This window comes from Ochotona curzoniae, unplaced genomic scaffold (genome assembly GCF_017591425.1).
Source record: "Ochotona curzoniae isolate NIBS_2020 unplaced genomic scaffold, NIBS_Ocur_1.0 contig_3498, whole genome shotgun sequence".
NCBI classification, from domain to species: Eukaryota; Metazoa; Chordata; class Mammalia; order Lagomorpha; family Ochotonidae; genus Ochotona; species Ochotona curzoniae.
The window spans coordinates 14,435,702-14,458,350 of NW_024465885.1; the positions used below are offsets into that span (position 1 = coordinate 14,435,702).

At 39.7% G+C, this 22,649-nt stretch overlaps 1 protein-coding gene and 1 pseudogene across 1 annotated transcript; both read right to left on the minus strand.

Annotated features, from left to right (window-relative positions):
- Positions 1-4,867: 4,867 nt before the first annotated feature.
- Positions 4,868-8,503, minus strand: LOC121156946 (annotated as a pseudogene).
- Positions 8,504-14,271: 5,768 nt separating this feature from the next.
- On the minus strand, positions 14,272-18,118 carry LOC121156947 (olfactory receptor 5K1). The gene is made up of 2 exons (XM_040980925.1): positions 17,183-18,118; positions 14,272-14,328 (listed from the first exon to the last, which is right to left on the minus strand). Exons 1-2 carry the CDS (start codon positions 18,116-18,118, stop codon positions 14,272-14,274), a joined length of 993 nt encoding a protein of 330 aa, XP_040836859.1.
- Between the last annotated feature and the right edge of the window lie 4,531 nt (positions 18,119-22,649).

The following is a 22,649-nucleotide window of genomic DNA, read 5'->3' on the forward strand; positions in this document are numbered from 1 at the left end:
GGGACTGTGGGTGAGGCACTTTCCAGGCGTGGCTCTTGTGCAGTGAATCCACCACTCGTGGTGTGTGGGTGTTCAGAGCCCCTGCTCCCGTGTGGCTCCCCCACACAGGCCCTTAGCGGAGGAGTGGCCCAGGCGCCCTGTTATAATGACTTCACGGCAGGTTCGCACCGTGTGAGTATGGTGCTGGAGTTTTCAGATCTCTCCTGGTGGGTCACCCACACTCAGAACTGCGGGATGGTAGGCGAGGAGTGAGCAGTTCACTCTATGGGAGTGGTACCTGCGTGTCAGGGACACACAGCGCTACACTTTCCAAATCTCAGAGGTCTCCTGACACCTGACACCTGCGCTGCGGAGGCGGCTGCTGCAGGCGGGGCCGCCCAGTCCGCTCGGTGCAGCGTTCAGAGTCCTCCCGGTCCTCCACCAGGCAGGGTGTGGGGGACTCCAGACCCTTGCCAGCTGTCTCTGCGCACCGAGCCGCACTGGCCCCCTCAGCGCAAGAACAACCGAGGCGCCTTCCCAGGGGCCCTTCAGCCACCAACACCACTGAGCGTAGTTCCTAAGGCAAAGACCCGACAGTTTCAGGCTGCCTGCCCCGTGATCTCAGAGGCTGTAACCTCAGCAGGGGTCGAGGAATGCGAAGGCTGCCACGTCAACCCCCCCCCCCCCCCCCCCCCCCGCTCACCAAACGTCCGGCCGTTGCAGTCTGCCTCCGCCGCTGTTGAGGGCCTCCCGCTGGGGACGATCCCCCTGATCTCCCCGCCTCCGAGCTGGCCGCGTCTCCCGTCAGGCCGTTTTCAAAAGTGACTCAGCAGGTCTGGCGTGGGATGTCAGTTTCTCTGCCTTTGCCCTGCTCCGTTCTTGTTGTTCTTCCGAGTTGTGTGGATCTTTTTAGCTCCACACTGTCCCAGGGAGCTTCACGGACCTCTCCCTGCGGTTCCCTGCTGTTCCTCTTTGCTGCTTCTGTAGCGTTCTATCCCTCTCTCACTAGACGCTCACTCACAGCCTTCCTCCTACGTCGGCCATCTTCCTCCCTACTCCCTAACATGTAGATAATTTTAAAGATGGATGCCTCACACATTTTATCCCTCCCTCAAGCCCTTAAATGATACACTTAATCAATCATACCGCTCTTATTTAGCAGGAATGGTAAAATCTCTTCACCATGTTTGTCTCATGTAACATACTAATGGTAGAGTGTGTAATTGCTATATAGATGGAGAATTATTTTGATGATGTTACTGTGGATGTCCTCAAAATACATTACTTCTTCCTCTTGGCAGTAGAGAAATCCATACATACTTGCCTTCCTGGTAGGAATAAATCAATTTCCTTTCTCTTTTGTTCCTACTTTTAGTACCAAAAATAACTCACTAGGTCTGTGTTTAGATTTTTTGCAAACGTTTAAAACGTGCCCCACCTTTGAGCTTGGGTGTCTACATTCGTGTGGAATGCCCTAACATGCCCATTGCTGTCACAGCCAAAGGACTGCTTACTTTTCTCACATTTACTCTCTGGCTTAATAAAGAACTAGCTCCATATAGGTAAGTATTTATATATAAGAACTTATTCCAAATATTCCCAACAGTTTTCTTTCTCCAAGTAGAAATATCTAGATCTTTGTCTTGATCATTTTTTCTTTTAGCTCATGTGTTTTATTTTTCTTACCTTCTAAAGAGAGTATCAAGTAAAAAGCATCTCTAAGGAATATCAGCACAGTGTGTGACTCATTTCTCCAAACTGTCATACTATTTTAACAATACTTCTTACCCATATTAACATTTTTTTATGAAAGGGAAGTGGCTTTCTTGTTAACATCTTAAACAAGACTGACTAGTTTTTGTTCTCTTGTACATTAGAATTGAGAATGATTCACCAGTGAAAATAAAACACAAAATACAGAGATAAAAATAATTTCAAGTAAAATAGCATGATCAGGGTTAATAATATGGTAACATATTTGTTGAAAATGAACTTTCTCAACTATTTTTCCATTGTTTTTTTGAATATAGGAAGATTTTTATAGTGCTTACCTCACTACTTCTCCGTCTATATATGACTTTTTAAAAAATGTGAATTAATGTACTTAGTTTATTTATTAGTATTGTTCTTTTGTAAGCAATTGCCACTGGATTAACAAGTTATCTTTTTTTGCATTTTTGGTTATTTATTATTTATATTTGCATTTATTCTTCATTTAACTTTTAAAACACTACTAAAGTTGAATCTTAAAAATAATAGGAAGTAGTGAATGTACTGTGATTATAGTCCTTCACTCATTCATCCACTACTGCATATGCAGTGCCGGCACGGACTTAGCCACCAGCCCAAGAAGAGGTTTGACACTGGACACCCCCTTGGGGGCACTGCTCATCATCCTCATACGCTTCTCCGTTACAATGGTGCAGTCTCTCCTCGTGGATCAAAGTCCACGATCCGTCTCAGTTTTGCTTTTCTTTTTTTTTTTTTTTAAAGATTTATTTTTATTATTTTTGTTTATTGGAAAGGCAGATATACAGAGAGGAGAGACAGAGAGGAAGATCTTCCGTCCGATGATTCACTCAAGTGAGCGCAACGGGCCCATGCTATGCCGATCCGAAGCCCAGGAGCCTCTTCTGGGTCTCCCACGCGGGTGCAGGGTCCCAAGGCTTTGGGCCGTCCTCGACTGCTTTCCCGGGCCACAGGCAGGGAGCTGGAAGGGAAGCGGGGCTGCTGGGATAGAACCGGCGCCCATATGGGATCCCGGGCGTGCAAGGTGAAGACCTTAACCACTGCGCCATGGCGCTGGGCCAGTTTTGCTTCCCAAAATAGAGTCCTAAACAAGCTTCTTCTTCTGTTTGCTTTCTAAATGTTGGTAAAGATTTTAAAAATACTCATTTGATGAGTTTTTCTTCACATAAACTGTACCCTCCTTTCAATAGAGCCTATCGATAGTTATATTTTGCTCAGTGACTGTTGCTGCATTTTAGATGGGAACCGGTTTGGGAAGCCTTGTAATGATGTTAAGAGTTAGAACCTATTCTATAAAGAATGATTTAATGAATTGGGAAAATGGGCATTGGCTTGAAAAAATGTGTCACTGAGACAGAGGTCAGTGATTTAATTTTCTAGGGTTTTTTCTGGAGATAGGATGGCCCTGAAACCTTGAAGTTGTTTGGGGATCTATGGACCTGTAAATATATTCAGTGTCCTTCATTATATCTTAGCATATAGCAACCAACTTGTGAGAAGGAATTCTTTTAAATATTTCCCAGACCCAGAGTGGAAGAGGACTAGAGAATTTATACAGAAATTAGCAGAGAAGGAGCAAGAGAGACTGAATATGTAGGTGACGTAGAAGCTAAACATAGCTTTAGATGTCAAAGGAATGGTGTCACGAAGGGATAAGTAAAGGCTGAAATGGGTTCAAAAGTCCCATAGACCACAGTTTGGAAAGAGCATCTCTAGAACATGACACTGGTGCTCCGTGCCATGGTTTGGGACAGACCCACGCATACACATTCAAACATGCATGCGTGGATATAGACATGATCAGACAAATTCTCAGTTGACAGAGTTCAATTGGAAACAATCAAAAAAATCCTGACGAGTGAGTATATGTGACTGAGCTGGTTTGGAATTTCTTCAAGTCTGTAGAAAGAAAGTGGTTTTATGAATGTGAGAGTTGGAAATACTGTATATTTTCCTGCTTTTTTTTTTCCACCTGAAGTCAGCCTTAGATGGTTGGCTATCCTGGAGCACTGCCACACCCTGACCATTAGCTGTCTTTCAGAGAATTTGGAGGTAAATTCAAATCATGAAGATGTCAGGTGTGGTGGAAGTATTTTTCTGTTATTTGAAGTGGCTTCTCAATGGTCCAGTAGCTGGTAAGTAATGCTTTGTAGCCCAACTTGTTTTTGTATAAAAATAAATCTGTCTACTTCCATTTTCCTTCAATTTTTTGGATACCTCCTACATATTTTGAGGAAATAATTAGAAACTAAGTGTTTTGTGAAACTCATGCTTCATTAACTGATGCTTGGCAATGATGAAAAGAACAATTATTTTAGATAAGATCTATCTACTATTCAACAATCACATGTTTTTGCACCTTTGTAACTCAATAATGTATGCTTCTCCTACTGCTATTGCTAATAGTAAATACACTATATTTGTGATGTCTTTTGGATATCAACAGACATGAAAGCAATGCTGTCCATAAACTTGACAATATTTTAAGTTGCTTCTTGATTAGATTTAGAAGATAAGTCTGACAATATTGTACATTGTTTCTTAATTGGATTCAGGTTGCTTTGATTATTAACATTTTGAGTTTAGATTTATAACAGTCTATTCTTTCTGTACATTTCCCCCTTATATGTGCAACTTGGCTTACATCACAGTATGTTTTAATTATATGTCTGCAATTTGTGCATTTTCTCCATGTAATGTCACTTGAAAGCTTTGCTACACTTAAAAAATTGTTACCATGCATAAATTCAATATGTTTCAAAGTTTCATGAGATTATTGTTTATTCAGAATTTCTCTCAAGATATTTATTACTTTCAGGTTCAGCATGATAGCCTAGTGGCTAAAGTTCTAGCCTTGAATGTGCCCAAGATCCCATTTGGGTGCCATTTCTAATCCCAGCGGCCCCGCTTCCTATCCAGCTCCCTGATAATGGCCTGGGAAAGCAATTAGGATGGCCTAAAGGCTTGAGACCCTGCACCCACATGGGAGACCCGGAAGAAGTTCCTGGCTCCTGGCTTCAGATAGGCTCAGCTCTAGCCGTTGCAGCCACTTTGTGAGTGAACCAGCAGATGGAAAATCTCCCTCTCTGTCTCTCTTTCTCTCTTTATATCTGCCTTTCCAATAAATATAAATAAATCTTTAAAAAAAGATGTTTATTACTTTCTTATATCTTAAGCTGTAAATGAGAGGATTAAATACAGGAACTACTATTGTAAACTAAATGCCAGCTGGTCTGTCTTCATTTCTTTCTTTAAGCAAATTGGGTCTAATGTACATGAAGAAAAGAGAGCCATGAAACAATGAAACAGACAAAAAGTGGGAGGCTTTGACCCTTCCCTCTTTGGATTTCATTTTGACAATGGTGCAAAGAACGAAGAGGTAAGAAATTAAGACAGTGTCAACAGGGATTTCAGTCTAATTTGAGAAGATGAATAGGACCAGTTTATTGACATAGGGATCCACGTGGGATTGTCCTTAGAAAGGAGTAATATATAAATAGAAGTTGTTAATGTGATTAGATACACAGAGTGCTACCCTAAGCAAAATTCCTACATGTTTCATGGAGTGCACCTTTCCAACTATGAAGGTCCCTATGGTCATCTGAATGCATTTTCTTTGACATCTTGGCCATGTAGCAGGCATTTGCCATTGCAGACAACAGAAAGCAGTCTGCAGTTTCAATAGTGCAAACAAAATAATGCTAAATAATACATCATAGAGCGATATCATTCTGTCCTTAGAAAAGGAGTTTTCCAATATTTTTTAGAGGCACAACATGAACCACAAGAGCTATGTTGCCCAGAAAGATTAGTGTTCCAAGTTGGCAGTGTGTAAGAAATAAGGCCACAAAACCAAGATTCATCTTCACGGTGGTCTCATAGAGGACAGAGTACACAAGCATCCAAGTTGTCAGCTCTGGGTGATCAATAAATCCTATGAGTATAAACGTATTTGTCATAGTATGGTTTTTAAGCCATTTCTGTCTTCCCAGAAAAAAATATGAAGAAATAATTTACAATATGCTCTAAACAAATCTTATTTTTTTCAGTTGGCAATGAATCATTATTTCCAGTGTAATTTGAGAAAAAACATTAGATTAGATGCAAAAAGATGATATTGAAAGTTTTGAAAAAAATGTTCAAGGTCAGAAGCAGCTCTGTTTGATTAAAGATGATTCATAATTTATGAGTCAGTTTTTTTCTCAAGATCATTGACTGTATGTACAGTGATTCATAATGTCTCAGTGACTATTTTTGCAAACCAGCATTCATATAGGAATTCTGTACAGTAGACAGAAACTGAAAACAACTCAAATGTCGCTGTGCTGCGTATTGATTAAATAGGCATATACGCACAATGATGATTGTTCAGCTTTCAGTAGGAATGAAATTCTGACACAAGTTACAGCATGGATGAAACTTGCAGAGACTATACTAACTTAAATAAGCCAGACAGCTTAGAACAGGTACTTTATGATTCATCTTAAACGAAGCAGCCACAGTAATCAACTTTGCATAGATAGAAATTTAAGTGATAGTTGCTAGAGGCACTGCTGTTGTTGTTGATACATAGTTCAGGTTAAGAAAATGCACACAGGGGCCCGGCACGGTGGCGCAAGTGGTTAAAGGTCCTCGCCTTGCACACCCGGGATCCCATATGGGCGCCGGTTCTAATCCCACAGCCCCGCTTCCCTTCCAGCTCCCTGCCTGTGGCCTGGGAAAGCAGTTGAGGACAGCCCAAAGCTTTGGGACCCTGCACCCGCGTGGGAGACCCGGAAGAGGCTCCTGGCTTCGGATCGGCATAGCATGGGCCCGTTGCGCTCACTTGGGGAGTGAATCATCGGACGGAAGATCTTCCTCTCTGTCTCTCCTCTCTGTATATCCGCCTTTCCAATGAAAAAATAATAAAAATAAATCTTTAAAAAAAGAAAATGCACACATTCTGGAGGTGAAATGCACTGATTGCTGCATTCTAACCATATTTAATGTCACTGAATAATATACATTAATATGACTAAAATGTTAAATATGCTGTGTATAATTAATTATAATAAAATTCTAGCTAGGAGTAAGGGCCTCCCTGACAGGGCTAGATCACAGTATTTGCCAAGGAGAGTCAAAACAGGTTACGAGTAATGTTAGGCTGGGTGATGTAACTAACCAGCATGCAAGAGAACTGGGTCTGGAGGCAGATTTTGTAGGGGATGTGTGGGCCCACCCCTATAATCTGAAGTTTCAGCTGGTTCGCTTAGAGCTGGAGGTAGTGACAGCCTCAGCTAGGCATGACCATGGAATTTCCTGACAATCATGGGTGCTGGGGTCCGGTACAGGTGGGTTGGTCTAGGCTGCATCACCTGCAGACACACCCAAGAATATGGTGTAGGGTGAGCTGAGATGCAACATCCACCACTTGTACGTATGCAGGATGGAGGGGATAGCCTATCATCCACCGGCAAGGGTGAGATCTGGGTCTGAGAATGGGTCTGGTGGGGGAACCAGGAAAATTCCTCTGTTGGGCCATTGCTCTCGCTGGTGAGCATGTGATTTAGGCCTGGGTATTGGTTTGACGCGTCAGAGGCAAAGGTTAAGGAGAGGGGATGGGGGTTGCAGAGCTGGGTCAGAACAACCAGTGGTATATGCAAGATCTGGGGCTGGGAACAGGCCTAATCAGGGAGTTAAGGGGATGCCATGGCTAGGTAGTGATTCCCACTGGTGAGCATGACAGCCAGAATGGGGGTGATGGTCTGGGTTGGACATGGCTGCAGTGTCCCTCAGCTCAAGTGTGGACAGGGTCTGGGGGTTCTAGACTGGGCCAGACTCCACCATTCACTGGTGCTCACGAGAGCCAGAGTGGATATAGGACATGATGGGCTAGATTTCTATTCGCACTGGGCTACATGAGAGCTGCGTCAGGGTGTGGATTAGGTGTGGCTGGGCTGTAACACCCAACAGTAAGAACTGGGTTGGGTATGGGCCAGCTGGGCAAGGTTACTGTTCCTGCCAGGGCAGGAGGTAGCAGACTAAGTCAGCTCTGGCCAAGGACCCACCAGTGTGCATGAGATCTGCCACTGAGTGGAGACCAAATAGAGGAGCTTGAGGATCTGCTTTGTCAGGGCACAGTTCCTGTAGGTGAGCACAAGAACCAAAACAAGGAGCAGCCCAGAACAGACCAAGTTACAGGACCTACCATTAAAAATGTGGCTCAGGTATGGGGATGGGCCAGGATAAGGCAGTTCATAAGGCAGCGGCAGATCAGTTCATAAGGCAGTTCATAAGGCAGTGGCCTTATGAGAACCAAGATGGGGTGCAGAACAAACTGGATCTGGCCACATCACCAACCAGTTCACATTAGGGCCAGGTCTGGGAGATGACTGTGCTGGGCGGGTGGTTGCTCCAGCCAGTGCAAGCTGGAATGATGGCAGACTAGGCTAGGCCAGGTTATAGCACCAGCCAGCAAGTGCCAAGGTGAGGCATGCCACAGCAGACTGAACCGTAGTGCCCAACAGCACATACAAGAACAGGGCAGGGGATGTGGACAGTGAGCCTGATAGGGAAGTAGTGGGGACTCTACTGCTGGGCCACTGCTCGTGATGGTGAGCGTGGGAGGTACACCAGGGGTGTACACCCCTGGGGGTACCCCAGGCTGACCAGGGCTACAACAGCTGTTGGCCTACATGTGAATTGGGTTAGAGGGAGAACGAGGCTGGGCTAACTGACCGTATCCACTGGTACAGGCATGAACAAGAATAAGGGCAGGCTGGTTGGAGTTTGCCATAGCATCAGCTGGTGAATGTTGGAACTGGAGGCAAGTCCTGTTGAGCTAGACTGCAGAATCACCTGAAGATTGCAATATCCAGAGTAGGGACTGGGTCCAACAGGGAGGTAATAGGCTCCTCTCTGATGGGCTGCAACTCCTACTAGTGAGCATGAGAACCAGGACTGGAAATGGTCCTGGCTGAATAGGTGGTGGCACCCACTGGCACCAGTATGGACTGGAAGGTGGAGTTGATTGGGTTGAGTTAGGCTTCAGTGCCCAATGATGTATACAAGCTCTCAATGGGATGTGAGGCAGACCGGACCAGTTCATTGCACATGCTGGCAGGCACAGGAACCAGAGTTGGGTGGCCAGTTCAGTGGGGGGTTAGGAGCTGCTCTGACTGGGCTGTGGCTCCCCATGGTGTACATGAGGGCAGAGCATGTGTTGGGCAGGGCTGGGCTGGGCCACAGCACTCATTGGTTTGCTGAAGATGGAGGGCAGAATAAACTGATCAACTATCCCAGTGAAGCCTGACAGCAAATTTCTGAACCAATGGAGACCTGGTGGACTAAGACAGACACTCAACCTTGGAAGGATTTCTTCATCCATGGAGTGGTGCTATCAGCAGTATCTCAGAATTATCAAAGCACGTGAGCAGAACCCTTGGAAAATGCTCCACAGTAGGGAACCTGGGATGGCATCAGGTGGCAGTTCCCCATCCCCTGGGCAATGTGATGGTTGGGAGGCTGGGTATGGTTTCTCCTGTTCCATCCCTCTCTTCCCCATATACAGGAAGAAGAATAAGAAAATGTGAAACAAGTATCTCACCCACTATCTCCTGATCCTCGACCTTTCCCACCCTGATAAACTACGTAAACACCATCAAAAATAAAACTAAAAAATAAATTTTAAACATTTCTAAAAAAATCTTTATTTGCATTTTTAAAATAAATTGATCAATCCCAATAATAATAGAGCTAGCTCTTAAACAATAAAATGCCTTGGGGAAAAAGAGTGCTGTCTACAAATTATTTTTACTAGTGGGAAGCAAGCAGTGAGAGTGAAGTGAGTAGATGAGGATAAGAGAGATGGATGAGAAAAGATAAATGTACCAAAATACTCCCACAGTATGTAATAAATTTGATGATGAATGAAGTTTAAACGTGTTCATATGTTCTTGTGCATAATGTTCAAATTTCATGAAAATGAATTAGGGAAATTCGAAGGGCTGAACATGAATAAATGACTGTATATTAAAAATGAAATAAAATAAAGTGTTAAATGCAAATCAGGATGTTAGATGCCTTCGAAAGAAATGTAGCACAAAGCAGGCATTCCATAAAAAAGTTACTCAACATATATGCTGATTCCATTGCTGTGATGATGGTGTTGACATGTGTACATATTATTAATTTGCTGACCTTTTTGCATGCATCTCAAACCACTGAGGCATATAATGGTAATGTAAATTTTAGATTGCTTGCCTCTATCGTAAACTGTATCTCTCTCTCTCTCTCTCTCTGTCTTTTTTATTGGAAAGGCAGATATACAGAGAGGAGAGACAGAGAGAAAGATCTTCTGTCCATTCACTCCCCAAGCGGCCGTAATGGCTGGAGCTGAGCCAATCCGAAGCCAGGAGCCTCTTCCGAGTCTCCCACGCAAGTGCAGGGTCCCAAAGCTTTGGGCCGTCCTCAACTGCTTTCCTGGGCCACAGGCAGGGAACTGGATGGGAAGCAGGGCTGCTGGGATTAGAACTGGCGTCCATTCGGGATCCAGGTGTGTTCAAGGCAAGGACCTTAACTGCTACGCTATTGAACTGGGCCCGGTAAATAGTATCTCTTTAGTGTCACTTGCTAAAAAGTGTCAAGTGTTTCCATGATCTTCTAAAGTTTTATTTGTTAAAATTCAGAATACTTCTCAAACTTTCATTTTTGAATTCTTAAACAAATTTTTAATTGGGTAATGTTTAATATTCATATATGTTGAGTAACTTTTTTATTGGATGCCTGCTTTGTGTTATATATTTTTTAGAACGCTAGTTGACCCTTAGAAATTTCCAGATTGGGGCCCTGCGCGATAGCATAGCAGTTAAAGTCCTCGCCTTGCACGTGCCAGGATCCCATATGGTCGCCAGTTCTAATTCTGGCGGCCCTGCTTCCCATCCACCTCCCTACTCCTGGCCTGGGAAAGCAGTCAAGGACAGCCCAAAGCTTTGGGATCCTGCACCCACGTGGGAAACCTGGAAGAGCTCCTGGCTCCTGGCTTTGGATTGGCTCAGTTCTAGCCATTGTGGTCACTTGAGGAGTGAGTCATCCGGTGGAAGATCTTTCTCTTTGTCTCTCCTCCTCTATATATACGCCTTTCCAATAAAAAAATAAATAAATTTTTTTAAAAACAAATTTCCAGATTGATAGTTTCTTGAATATACACTGACCATGATTACATTTTACATTTCAGGAATAGAAGAGAAGTGTTTTGGTGAAATATAGGTACAGTTTCTTTCAGATTCCTGAAAAAATTGCCAACCTTTAAATTTCAGAATAGGGCTAAGAGTAAAAACTTCAGAAAAATTGTTAAAAAATAGTTCTTGAAATATATGACGTTAGATTTTTTTTAATTGTATGTGCTATCTTTGTCATCTAAAAGTCACAGAATAAAATTTCCTTTAATTTTTCCAGTTGATTAAAATTGCTCAAATAGAAATAAGACTTATACTAATATTTCATTTCTCCTAGACCAAAATGGATAATAGCAAGCTCCCTAAAATGATATCGCCTTCAAATTATCTCTTTCAAGTTCAGTTTGTAAGGAATGATCAACACAAAAGTTTTAATCACTATGTTATTGTGGAGGCTAATAATTGTGGGAGATCGCTCTGGATCTCTGCTGGCTTAGCCTATGTGGGAGGTCCTACGTACATGGCACACCGTGTCCCAGGAAAATCCCCTGGGAATGGTTTCAGCTAACCAAGACCTCAACCTGACCTGTTCACTGGGCAGGAGTGTGAGAGTGGGGGACTGTACTCCAGTCTCTCTTCTCTGTCTTTGGATGAGCTGTGCTGGGACATCCTTGATAAACAACTCTAAGAAGTCAAATGTGACCCACAGCGTATTTGCCACCCACACATGGTAAATGTGTGACCTGAGCCATGTAGACCATGACTTGTGACTTGGTTGGAGGACCCAGAGAGATATGTGTTCTAACCAGTTACAGTGTCATTGTTGTGTGGGAGGACGTCCGGGAACACCCTCTGCCTGCCTTTTTCCCAGGCTGTGTATGTTGTGCTCACTTTACAATAAATGGATATGCTCCATCACACTGTTCCTGGTGGTTCTTGCAGCAGACACTGCCGCCTCACATCCTTGGTTGTCTGAGGGGCCTGCTGGAGAAACCCCCCTGAGAAACACTCGGTTTCATTTGATTGATAAATTATATGACAAAGCATATTATCCAAAAAATTCAGACACTTCATTAATCCATTCTATCATTACTACAAATGTGTTTTCATTTATTCTGTTTCTTTTTTTAAAAAAAATTATTTGATCCTGTTGCCTTCAGAAGTGATTAAAAAAATGAATGACAGTCATTTTTCTGGTGCTTACACAGTATCTTTTTGATTTTGTAAAACTGTAAGATCTTAAAAAGTTGAAAATTTAGATTTTTAGCAACAAAACTCCTAAAGAAGGTAGAGAAGCACATGTTTTCAGAGGTTCATGTTACTGGAAGAAAGAACTTGAATTCTTCATCTGTGAAGAAAAGTGGAATGCTGGATATGTGTTGACTTTTAATGTAGATCCAGCTCTAAATTTTTACTCATTTAGAATGAAATGAAATGATGTTTATTCCATAGGTAGAGAATGTTTCAAAAATTCATAATTCCAAGAGGATCGACTTAACATTTTCAACAGAATGTAGCCTAAGAGTCTCAACCCTCTGAACATCAAAAAAAAAAAAAAATGGAGTTATTAAACTTATCCCTTGAGAGCCAGAGAATAAGGCAAATGCCCACTAAGTTTTTAAGGGTTTTGTTTTGATGATCTTTCACTCAAATTTATACCATTTGTCCTTATCATCAATCTGACATAAAATCCTAAAAGGAAAAGAATTCATTCCTCTGAATTTGCTGGAAAAGTTTCACGGACAAAGTGAAAACCAGGCTAGCAGTGATTATCTCAGAGGGGAAAAGTTGTGATATGAACAGAGGTTGAACTGGAGCACCTTTCCATTTTTTGAAAAAAATTAAAGATAGTAGTACTTTATCTCAGAAGGGACCTTATTTTAATCTATTAACATTTTTAATCAAAATGCAATTGCATGTATTTACAATCTGCTGCATATTTGAATACATGTATGGACTGCAGACTAGGTAAGTCAAGTTAATTATAACATGAGTGACCTCACACATCATTTGTTGTAGTAGGAGTGTTTCAAATCTATTATCGTAGCAATTTTTTTTCTTATTTTAAATTTTAAATTTTATGGTACAATTCTATATAGTCTGCAATTCTCTTCTCCCCAATCCCCACCCCATCCTCGACTGATTTTCCTCATGCTGTCACAACAGCACATTCCTTCACAAGGAGTTACAATTTCATCAGGCTGTAATTTAGGTGTGTGCCAACATTGCTGGTACAGACAATGTCAGACAGCCCATCAGCCCATGGGTCCCATGTTTGTTTTTTTTAACTGTCCCTGGATTTCTGAAGCTCTTTGTAGATCCTGGATGTTAGTCCCCTAACATTTGTGTAGTGTGCAAAATTTTTCTCCCATTCTGGTGGTTGCTTCTTCACTTTGTTAATAGTTTCCTTTGCTGTATAAAAGCTTTTTAGTTTGATGTAGTCCCATTTGCTTATTTTGTCTTTTTTATATTACTGTTATTTTTATTGTAAAAGTATTTTAAATCTATTGTTGTAGCAATTTTAAAATATATGGTACATTGTTATTAACTTCAGTTGCCATGATGTTCAAATGCATGAACTGAAAGATATTAAATTTCATTAAATTAAATTTTTCTTCATCTATAATCATGTGTGTTTTTATTAATCACATTAATGAACACATTTGCTACATTTGTGAGTCTTTCTTACATCCCAGGGTTAAGTCCAACTTAATGATTGCTTATCAACCTTTCTATGTGAGATTGATTCATTTGTGGATTTATTGAAGATATCAGTCTTACCATGTTCATTTCTTGTAGTGTCCTAGTATGGCTGTATTACTTGGCAATGTGAGCCCTGGAAAATAAACTGGAAAGTATTCTTCTTTTTTTTTGGTGGGGGGAGGGGGAGTGGAGTCCTCACAAGATTATCCTTAATTATTCTTTAAAATATTTGAGAGAATTCACCAGTGAAGTTCTTGATGTTTCCTCATAAGAATTTTTGATTACTGATTCAATCTCTTTAGTCATTGTCAGTGTCTTCAGATGCTTTTTATTTCATCACAATTCAGTCTTATTGGATTGTATGTTTCTAGTAATTTATAAATGTCTTCTGGGTTATACATTTCTGGTGCATACTTTTTCATAAAACTCTTATGATTTCAGATATTTCTATGATATTAGTTGTAGTACCCTCATTCATCTATAATTTTATTATTTTTGAAACTTAGCTTTATTTCTTACTTCAGCTAAGTTTTCTGTAAGTATTAACCTTGAATGTAATTGGATTAATTCACCAGTCAAAAAACACAAGTTGTCCAAGTGAGTAAGAATAAAAATATGAGACCCAACTATGTCATCTACAAAAAAGTCAATTTACAGGTAAAAGACACAAATGGAAAATGCAAGGTTAGGAAAACAAAAGTGTGCAGATGAAACCAAAATAAGTTATAGAAGATGAAGCAGACTTCAAATTTTAAAAATGAAGGAAGAGAGAGAACATTAAATATTGATGAGAATTGATTACACAAGAAGATAAGGCAATTATAAATATATATGCATGTGGCACAAGCCCATATAAAAAAGCATTATTATTAGACCAGGAGAGACAAAGAGACTGCTAAAAACCATTCTAATGCAACGGAACTTTGGTGAATTAAAAATACAGCTTGAGAGTTACATTAAAAGGAATATTGAAATTTGCGAGTGTGACTGTAGAGATCAAAGGGCTGCAGCTGTTCCATTCTATTTCTCAACTGTATCAGCAGCTTCACTTTTGCTTCTGTCGCTATTCAATTTAAGTTAGGTACAAGAGAGACTCACAGAGAAAGCAAACCTATTTCAAAAAGAAAGGTTAATTTCAGAGCACCTTTCAGGGGCTAGCAGTGGGCAGATATTGAAGACTAATGTTATCCCGAGAACAATGACATGAAGAATGTTTTCTAATCCACCAAATCCTGGAGACCCAGGAAACTGGTAATTCAGCCTGAGAAATACTGTGTCAGGATTATCAATATTAAAGTGCATGAAGTATGAGCTGCATCATCATATCTAAAACTGGTTCAGATGTTAATCTTTTTTAATGTAACATGGAGTAATTGTATGATATTAATTAATATGCCATCATAGACATTCTCATAGTATTCGACAGATAATCCCTGAAGAAGCATTGTTGCTGAGGAAGTATCGTAACAGGAGATGATGATTTGGTGCAGGGGTTAAGGGTCCGCGTGTAATGCTGAAATCAGTATCAGAGTGCCAGTTTTAAGACCCAGCTGCTCTGCTTTCAATCTAGCTTTCTGCTTATATCCCTGGGAAAGCAGTAGCTGGTCTCCTAGTACTTGGACTCCTGAGAGACCAGAATGGAACTCTTGGCTCATGAATTCATCCTGGTCCAGACCTGGCCACTGTGGTCATTTAGGGAGTAAACCAGTGGATTAAAGATGTTTTTTCTCTCTCTCTCTTTCTCTCTCTCTTCCTCTCTCTCTCTCTCTCTCTCTCTCTCTCTCTCTCTCTCTCATCTTTCTCTCCTGTTGCTTGGCCTTTCAAATAAATGAGTGCACATGTCTTTTAAAAAATAAAACAATAGCCAATTTTTGATGGACATGGGGGAAAGAAATCAGGAATATTTATATTTACTCAAAATTTTAGGGAAAGCAAGACAGGAAGACCTAGCAGATTCTCAGCCTTGTGAGACCTAGACAAGCAGATCCTTGAACTGATGGTATAGCATGGTATTTAAACATATAAGCAGATGCTTAAAGTGATGGTGGCATGAAGACTTAAACAGAGTTAAACAGATTTAAATAGATTCAAACTTTAGAAGATTACAGCTTCTACCAAGCTTGTATACAACATGACAGCTTTTCTCAGTGCAAACATTTATTCACAGGAAGCCATGGAAAGAGGGAAATGGATTTGGGCGAATGCTTAATTTGTAGGATTTAACTTGAAAGAATCATGGAAATCTTGGGATGTCTGAACATAATAAGAATGAATTAGACTAACTTTTCTGGGAGGTCACAGTGCAATACTAATTACCTGTTTTGCATTCAAGAGTTGATACTGTCTTTCCCACATGGTTTTAATATGGTGATATTTTTTGTGAAGTAATCTTCTTGCTACTGGATATGTTGGAGCACTGTTAAAACCTGACAGTTGCCTTCTGAAAAATCTAAAGGTGACCACAGAATGTCAATTAAAAGCAGAAGGGGAAGTTTTTCCATTATATAATACACATTGTCCTTGATCCAAAAGTGGGTAATTAAGATCATGGCAATTTTGCCTTCTTAAAGTAGGTGGAAAAACTCATATTTTGTCTACTGATGTATATCAGCCCTTAGAACAATGTTTCCCCAATTAATGTGTTAAGGATTATAACTGTATGTATTAAGTGAATGACTAATAATTCTTTTATGATGTCACATTAACATCAGAGATTGTAGTCATATTTAACTTCAAGCTTGCAACAGTGAAAAGAAAAAAGGAATTTATTCCATATAGGGCGTGCTTATGGGTTTAACATTTATGCCTTTTTTGTGTCTCCATATTTTGGCCCATGATTGTTATCCACATGAATGAGTCTCTACGTTGCCACTCAGGAGGAGCAGAGCAGTGACATAGACTAACACATCACCAGTGAAGACCCTCTATATTCTAGGTGAGGTCTGACTTTGCTTGGGGCTTTGTGCTACTCTATCTTTATGCAAACCTGGGGGTATTCAAACTCTGTAATGATCATTTCTTTGGAAAAACGGGCATTCTGCATTTGTCATTTAACTAAATAACTTCTATTTGAAAACATAATTCTGTCATCTGACACTTTCTTCACTTTTTCCAATTACAATAATATCACTCAAAATGTTACCAAAACTGCTTCTTCAAAATTATGTGTTGCAGTTTTGGTTTTCTTGGTTGTAGTCGGTGTCATTTGTGGAAGATTCACACGAACTTAACGCTCTTCAACTTAGCTGGAGAGCTGATGCTCTAACTGCACTTGGTGGAATGCTCATGAAAATTAATGCAATGTCTCCCTTACGATTTTTCTCTTGTTTTTCAGGCTCTAATCATCATGTCTGATGCTGGAACAGTCCATGAACTTGGAAAAATTCCAAGTTGTCACATGAGTTTAAAACTTGTTTTTACATTTTTTAATTGTATGATTTAGTATAAGAACTGATTTCAATATCATCCCCTTATATAGTATTGTTTAATTTGAATATATTTGGATAAATTGACATTTTGAAATTTGGGCATTTCCTAACATAGAAGTTTTGCTTCATCTAAATCACTAAGTTGCAGTAAATGTGATTAGTTCAAACTTTTTTGAGATTATTTTTTATCAGAATTTTTCTCAAGGCACTTATTACTTCCTTATTTCTTAAGCTGTAAATGAAAGGATTTAGTAAGGGAACAATTATTGTAAATAAAACACCTGCTGGTATATCTTTATCTCCTTCTTCAAGAAAATTGGGCCTAATGTACATGAAGAAAAGAGAGCCATAGAACAATGAAACAGACAAAAAGTGGGAAGCACAAGTGGAAAAGGCTTTGAGCCTTCCCTCTTTGGATTTCATTTTGATGATAGTGCAGAGAATGTAGAGGTACGAAATTAAGACACTACCTATGGTGAAGACCTGAATTGAGCCTGAAAAGATGAATAGCACCAGCTCATTGACATAGGGATCCACACAGGAGAGCCTGTACAAAGGAATAATATCACAATAAAAGTGGTTAACCTGATTAGATGCACAGAATGCTAACCTAAATAGAAGCCCTACATGAATCATAGAATGTAAGTTTCCAGCTATGAAGGCACCTATGGTCATCTGAATGCAAAGTTTCTTTGACATCCTGGTGTGGTACTGCAGTGGATTGCATATGGCTACATAGCGGTCATAGGCCATTGCGGCCAATAGAAAGCAGTCTGCAGTTTCAACAGTGCAAAGAAAATAAAACTGTGCCATACATTCATAAAGAGATATCACTGTGTTCTTGGAAAAGAAGTTCTTCAACATCTTTGGAGTGACTGTAGAGGCGCAGCAGGAATCCACAAGAGCCAGGCTGCCCAGAAAGATGTACATGGGTGTGTGAAGACACTGCTCCTTTGAAATGAGCATCAGCAGACTAAGATTTCCCACCATGGTGATCAGATAGATGACAAAGAACACCACAAACAGCAGAGTTGTCAGCTCTGGGTGATCTTTAAATCCTGTGAGGATAAACTCATTTTTCATGGTATAGTTTTCTTCAGGCATCCCTGATCTCTCTGAAATAATATGGAGAAATAAGATAGTAATTTTTATGTTAGGTGAAATAAGGCATATATGAAAGAACAAGCATGATTTTGCTTAACATGAGTTAGAGTTGTTCAAAATAAAGCATGGCTCTGAAAAGATCTTTTTTACCAATATAAGAGCATCTTTTAATTCTCTTTTCCATGGACTTTTCTTATATTATTTTTTAAAACTAAAAATTTATTTTGTTCATTTGAAAGAATTAGAGAAAGATAGAGAAGTCTCAGATCTGCTGGATCACTCCCTCAGTGGCTACCATGGCTACCACAATCAAACCCAGCTTAAGTCAGCAGCCAGGGGCTTCCTCCTGGTATTCCACATGAGTGCAGGGGCCCAAGCACCTGAGTTAGTTTTCACTGATTTCTAAGGTGCATTGGCAGAGAGTTGGATGAGAAATGGAACATCCAGGACAAGAACTGATGCTCATATGAGACACCAAAGTCCCAAACAGTGGATTTAGCTGCTGCATCATGATGCCTGCCCATTCCCTGGACTTTTTGTAGTACTCTTATAGAATGGTGGTTGTCAAAAAGAAGTGGGAATGAGGAGTTTAACTGGTAATCAATTTCACTTTAGAAAGATAAAAAAAGTTCTGGAGATGAATGCTGGTGAATGTGTTGTTGTTTTTTTAATAATACTTCAATATGGCTACCATGGTAATTTTTCTTATATATTATATCACAATATAATTTCTTAGAAGACCATTTTCATTTGCATATTGCTAGTTGCCTTCTATCCTTGGTGCTACTGTGAGAGATAGAGTTAACATTTATTAGCCAAAATCAGGAATAAAAAATGCCAACCGCAAGTTAGACTTGTGCAAAAGAATGTTTCCCTAATTTTCTAAGAAGAACTTATACAAACTAGTTTGAATAATTGATAGAAACCAGAACAGAAAATCCTAAATGAAACTTAATTTTTTAGCTAGCTAAAGGGGGTTAGACTTCACTTCTAATTAGAGAAAGACCAACTGAAACAATTATGTGTGTATTTTACCTTTCAAAATTAAGATTTAACAGATAATAAACAGTAACATAATATTGTCTAAAACACAGCAAAGTCAAAATTTAACTGCATTCCTGTTTGACATATAAGTTGGTGCACTAATAGGAAAGCTATTTAACAATAGACTAATGAAACTTTGAAAAATTTGCAAACTTTGGTTAATGAGTTTATTAGAAAGGTAAAAATTAAAATCACTTGCCTATCTGAAAAGCAATATCTCTTTAGGGTCAACTTTCACTTTGTTTGTTTGTTTTAAGATTTATGTATTTATTTAAAAGAGTTACAAAGACAGAGGGAGACACAGAGCAAGAGATCTTTCATCTGTCAATTTTTTTCTTTAATGGCTACAATGGCCAAGGCTGCACCTGGTCAGAGCTCAGAGCCAGGAATGATATCCAAGTTTCCAACATGAGTGGCAGGGGCCCAAACACTTAAATTATCTTTGACTGCTTTCCCCTGGGCATCGGACAGGAGCTGAATCAGGAGCGGAGCAACAAAGACAAAGTGACACTCATGTGGGTTTCACAGATGGAGACTTAATCCGCTACAGCATGATCCCGGCCTCAGCTTTTACTCTCTTGGATGTCAGTGTTCTGATATTCCTATGATCTGTAAGACTCACACATATTACAATTTCATAGTTTTAAAAGCTCTGACTATGTTTATTCTTTAAGAATCCCTAGCTATTTGATAATGTTTCATTTCAATCATTCATAGTTCAGTTACTGTGAGAATGGTTTATCATTGACTGTAGCTTTTGAATGCTTGCTGCATGCAACTTGCTAAAGAGAAAGTCAGTTGACATTTCCTAGACATTTCCAGATTTACAGTTTTCTGGATGTTTATTGACCATAACTTTAGTCCAAATTTAATGAACAGATAAGTGACTTTGAGAGAGGAAGACACAGGAAGATCTCTTCCTTTCTGGTTTTTATGAAAATATAATTGGGTTTTAAATCACAGATTACTTGCAGATGACATCTTTCAAAGCAATGTTTTAAAAAGAACATGCAGAGGTCAGCATTTAGGTTAGTGGTTAAGACACTTCAGTCGCACACTGAGATGACCTGATTCCAGCCTCTGGCTAATGCAGACCCCAGGAATCAGTGTTGATGGCCCAAGTCATTGAGTTCTTGCCATCGACATTGGAGATCTAGATGGTTTTTCCTGCTACTTTGAGCATCTGGAGAGAGATCCAGTATCTGAGATATCTTTTTCTCTTAAAAAAAAAAAAACAGAGAAAGGAACAAGAGTGGGAGGAGAGTCAATGGGAGGCAATAATGAAGGAAGGAAGAAAAAAAGAACATTTGAAATCTAAGTGATTTTAAAAATTAAACTCCATATTCTTGCCAGCTTGAAAACACATGTATTATTTCCTTTAGTTTTCCAAGGTGATTATAACTGATGAAACAGAAATAAGATTTCTATTGATAGTTTGTTTTCCTTAAGAATTAAAAGAAAAACTAGAATGCTCCCTAAAATTGCATCAGGGGTTTAAAATACTGATTTGAAATTTTGGACCTTTTTCGTATAATATGTTCAATACATAGAGGATACCCAACACAAAACTGAAAACAGCCCTTCTGATAGAGGTTAACAAGTTATTTGCATTTAAGTTGTAAGTTATATGACAAACTATATCAAAGAAAATGTAAAACTTGCTCTTGTTTTGTAAGCAGATTTCTCTTGACTTCAGAAATGATACAAATGGTAGTCATCTGTCTAATATCCGTTCAAGAAACTTTAGACTAGGTAAGAGTTCATGGATCCTTAAAAAAAATGAAAAATAGGATTGTAAAGATAAAGCATCTGAAACAAGTTAGAGAAATTAAGTTAGAGAATAGCACTTTTTTTGTGAAAACAAGTTCTATTTTTTTCTTACCTGGATTTCTCTAAGTAAATTTTGGTAGAAGCCAGTTGGTCTCAGATGTCAGTTTTAGAATTAGATTCAGAAGTCAAACTCTACCCACTGGTCATTTAGGAGAATACTTCTATGGAACGATCAATGTTAGTATTTATGTCACTGGTTTAAATTGGTTCAAATATTCCAATCAGTGCTGAGGGGATTAACTGTGCATTGACATCAGGGCACAGCCTGGGAGACCTAATGCTGTTAACACTGCAGTCACATGAAATTGGAATAATTAAGTGCATCCTTTGAGACCTGGGAAGGCAAATTCACATTTCTGGAGAAAATTTGAGGGAAATGTTTTTGTTTTCATTCATATGAGTTTATACCATTTATCTTCAGTGGAAATGTGAATACAAAATTCTTCACGGGAAGAAATCAGTCCCACTGGATTGGTCATCAAAGGCTTCTTGGGGGAGGCGGAACTGATCTCTAGGAACAGCTGCTTCAGAAAGATGGTTTAGTGAGACTAGATACTGTAATGAACTTCCTTCCCTACTGTCTTAGTTGCACTACGCTACAAGACAAAATTACAGATTCTCTTCTCATAAGACTCATAATAAATAATAAAGGAGAGTAGGGAAGTAGATATAATACATACAAGACTTTTTCTCTTTTTAAAAATATTTATTTTTATTAGAAAGTCAGATTTATAGAGAGAAGGAGAGACAGAGAGAAAGCTCTTTCATCCATCTGCTGGTTCACTCCCCAACTGGCCGTAACTGCCAGACCTGAGCCAATCTGAAGCCAGGAGCCAGGAACTTCTTCCAGGTCTCTCACGCAGGTGCACAGTCTCCAGGACTTGGACCATCCTTTACTGCTTTTTCAGGCCACAAGCAGGGAGCTAGATGTGAAGTGGAGCTGCCGGGGCACAAACTGGTGCTCATCTGGGATCCCAGCACATGCAAGGAGAGAACTTAAGCCACTAGGCAACTGCGCTGGGCCCTATATACAAGAATTTTAAAAAGCAAAAGTTGTATGTGATATGTTGAAGATAAAAATGGAGTGTTATGATATAGAATGACTGAGGATTACTTTAGATGATTGGAAGAGGCCTAAAGGGGAAAGAAGAATTACCAATCTGAGATAAAAGTGACAAGAAATACAATGAATCATGTATAAATTTCTGGAAGAAATTCTAGTACATAGTAAGTCCTCGCCACCATCACCAGTAATGATAATGTGTGGGAGGCAGCTGTAGAGATGGAATAGATTTGCTTGGATAGGGGAAGTCTGATCTGAATTCTGGAGAGGTTAACAGGGAAGGGCCCTGTTTTGGAAGGAGCATGCAAAGGTCAAGGTATTGAAAGTTAAAGATAGTAACAGAGGACCACTGAGGCAAAGAGAGTGAGAAAACGGTTCAAGAGAGTGAAGAGGTGGGAAGAAAATAGATAAGACGCAGTATTTCTGACAGTATTTAGAACTTGGGTTTGTTCATGAGCCGTACAACTAACTACTTGGAAGGTTTTTATAAAAAGCCAAACATGATCAGATTTTCATTTTGTGACCTAATTCTGGCTGAGGCAAAAGAACATATTGAAGCCTTGGAAAACTAGCAAATAATAAAGGTGGCAAGAC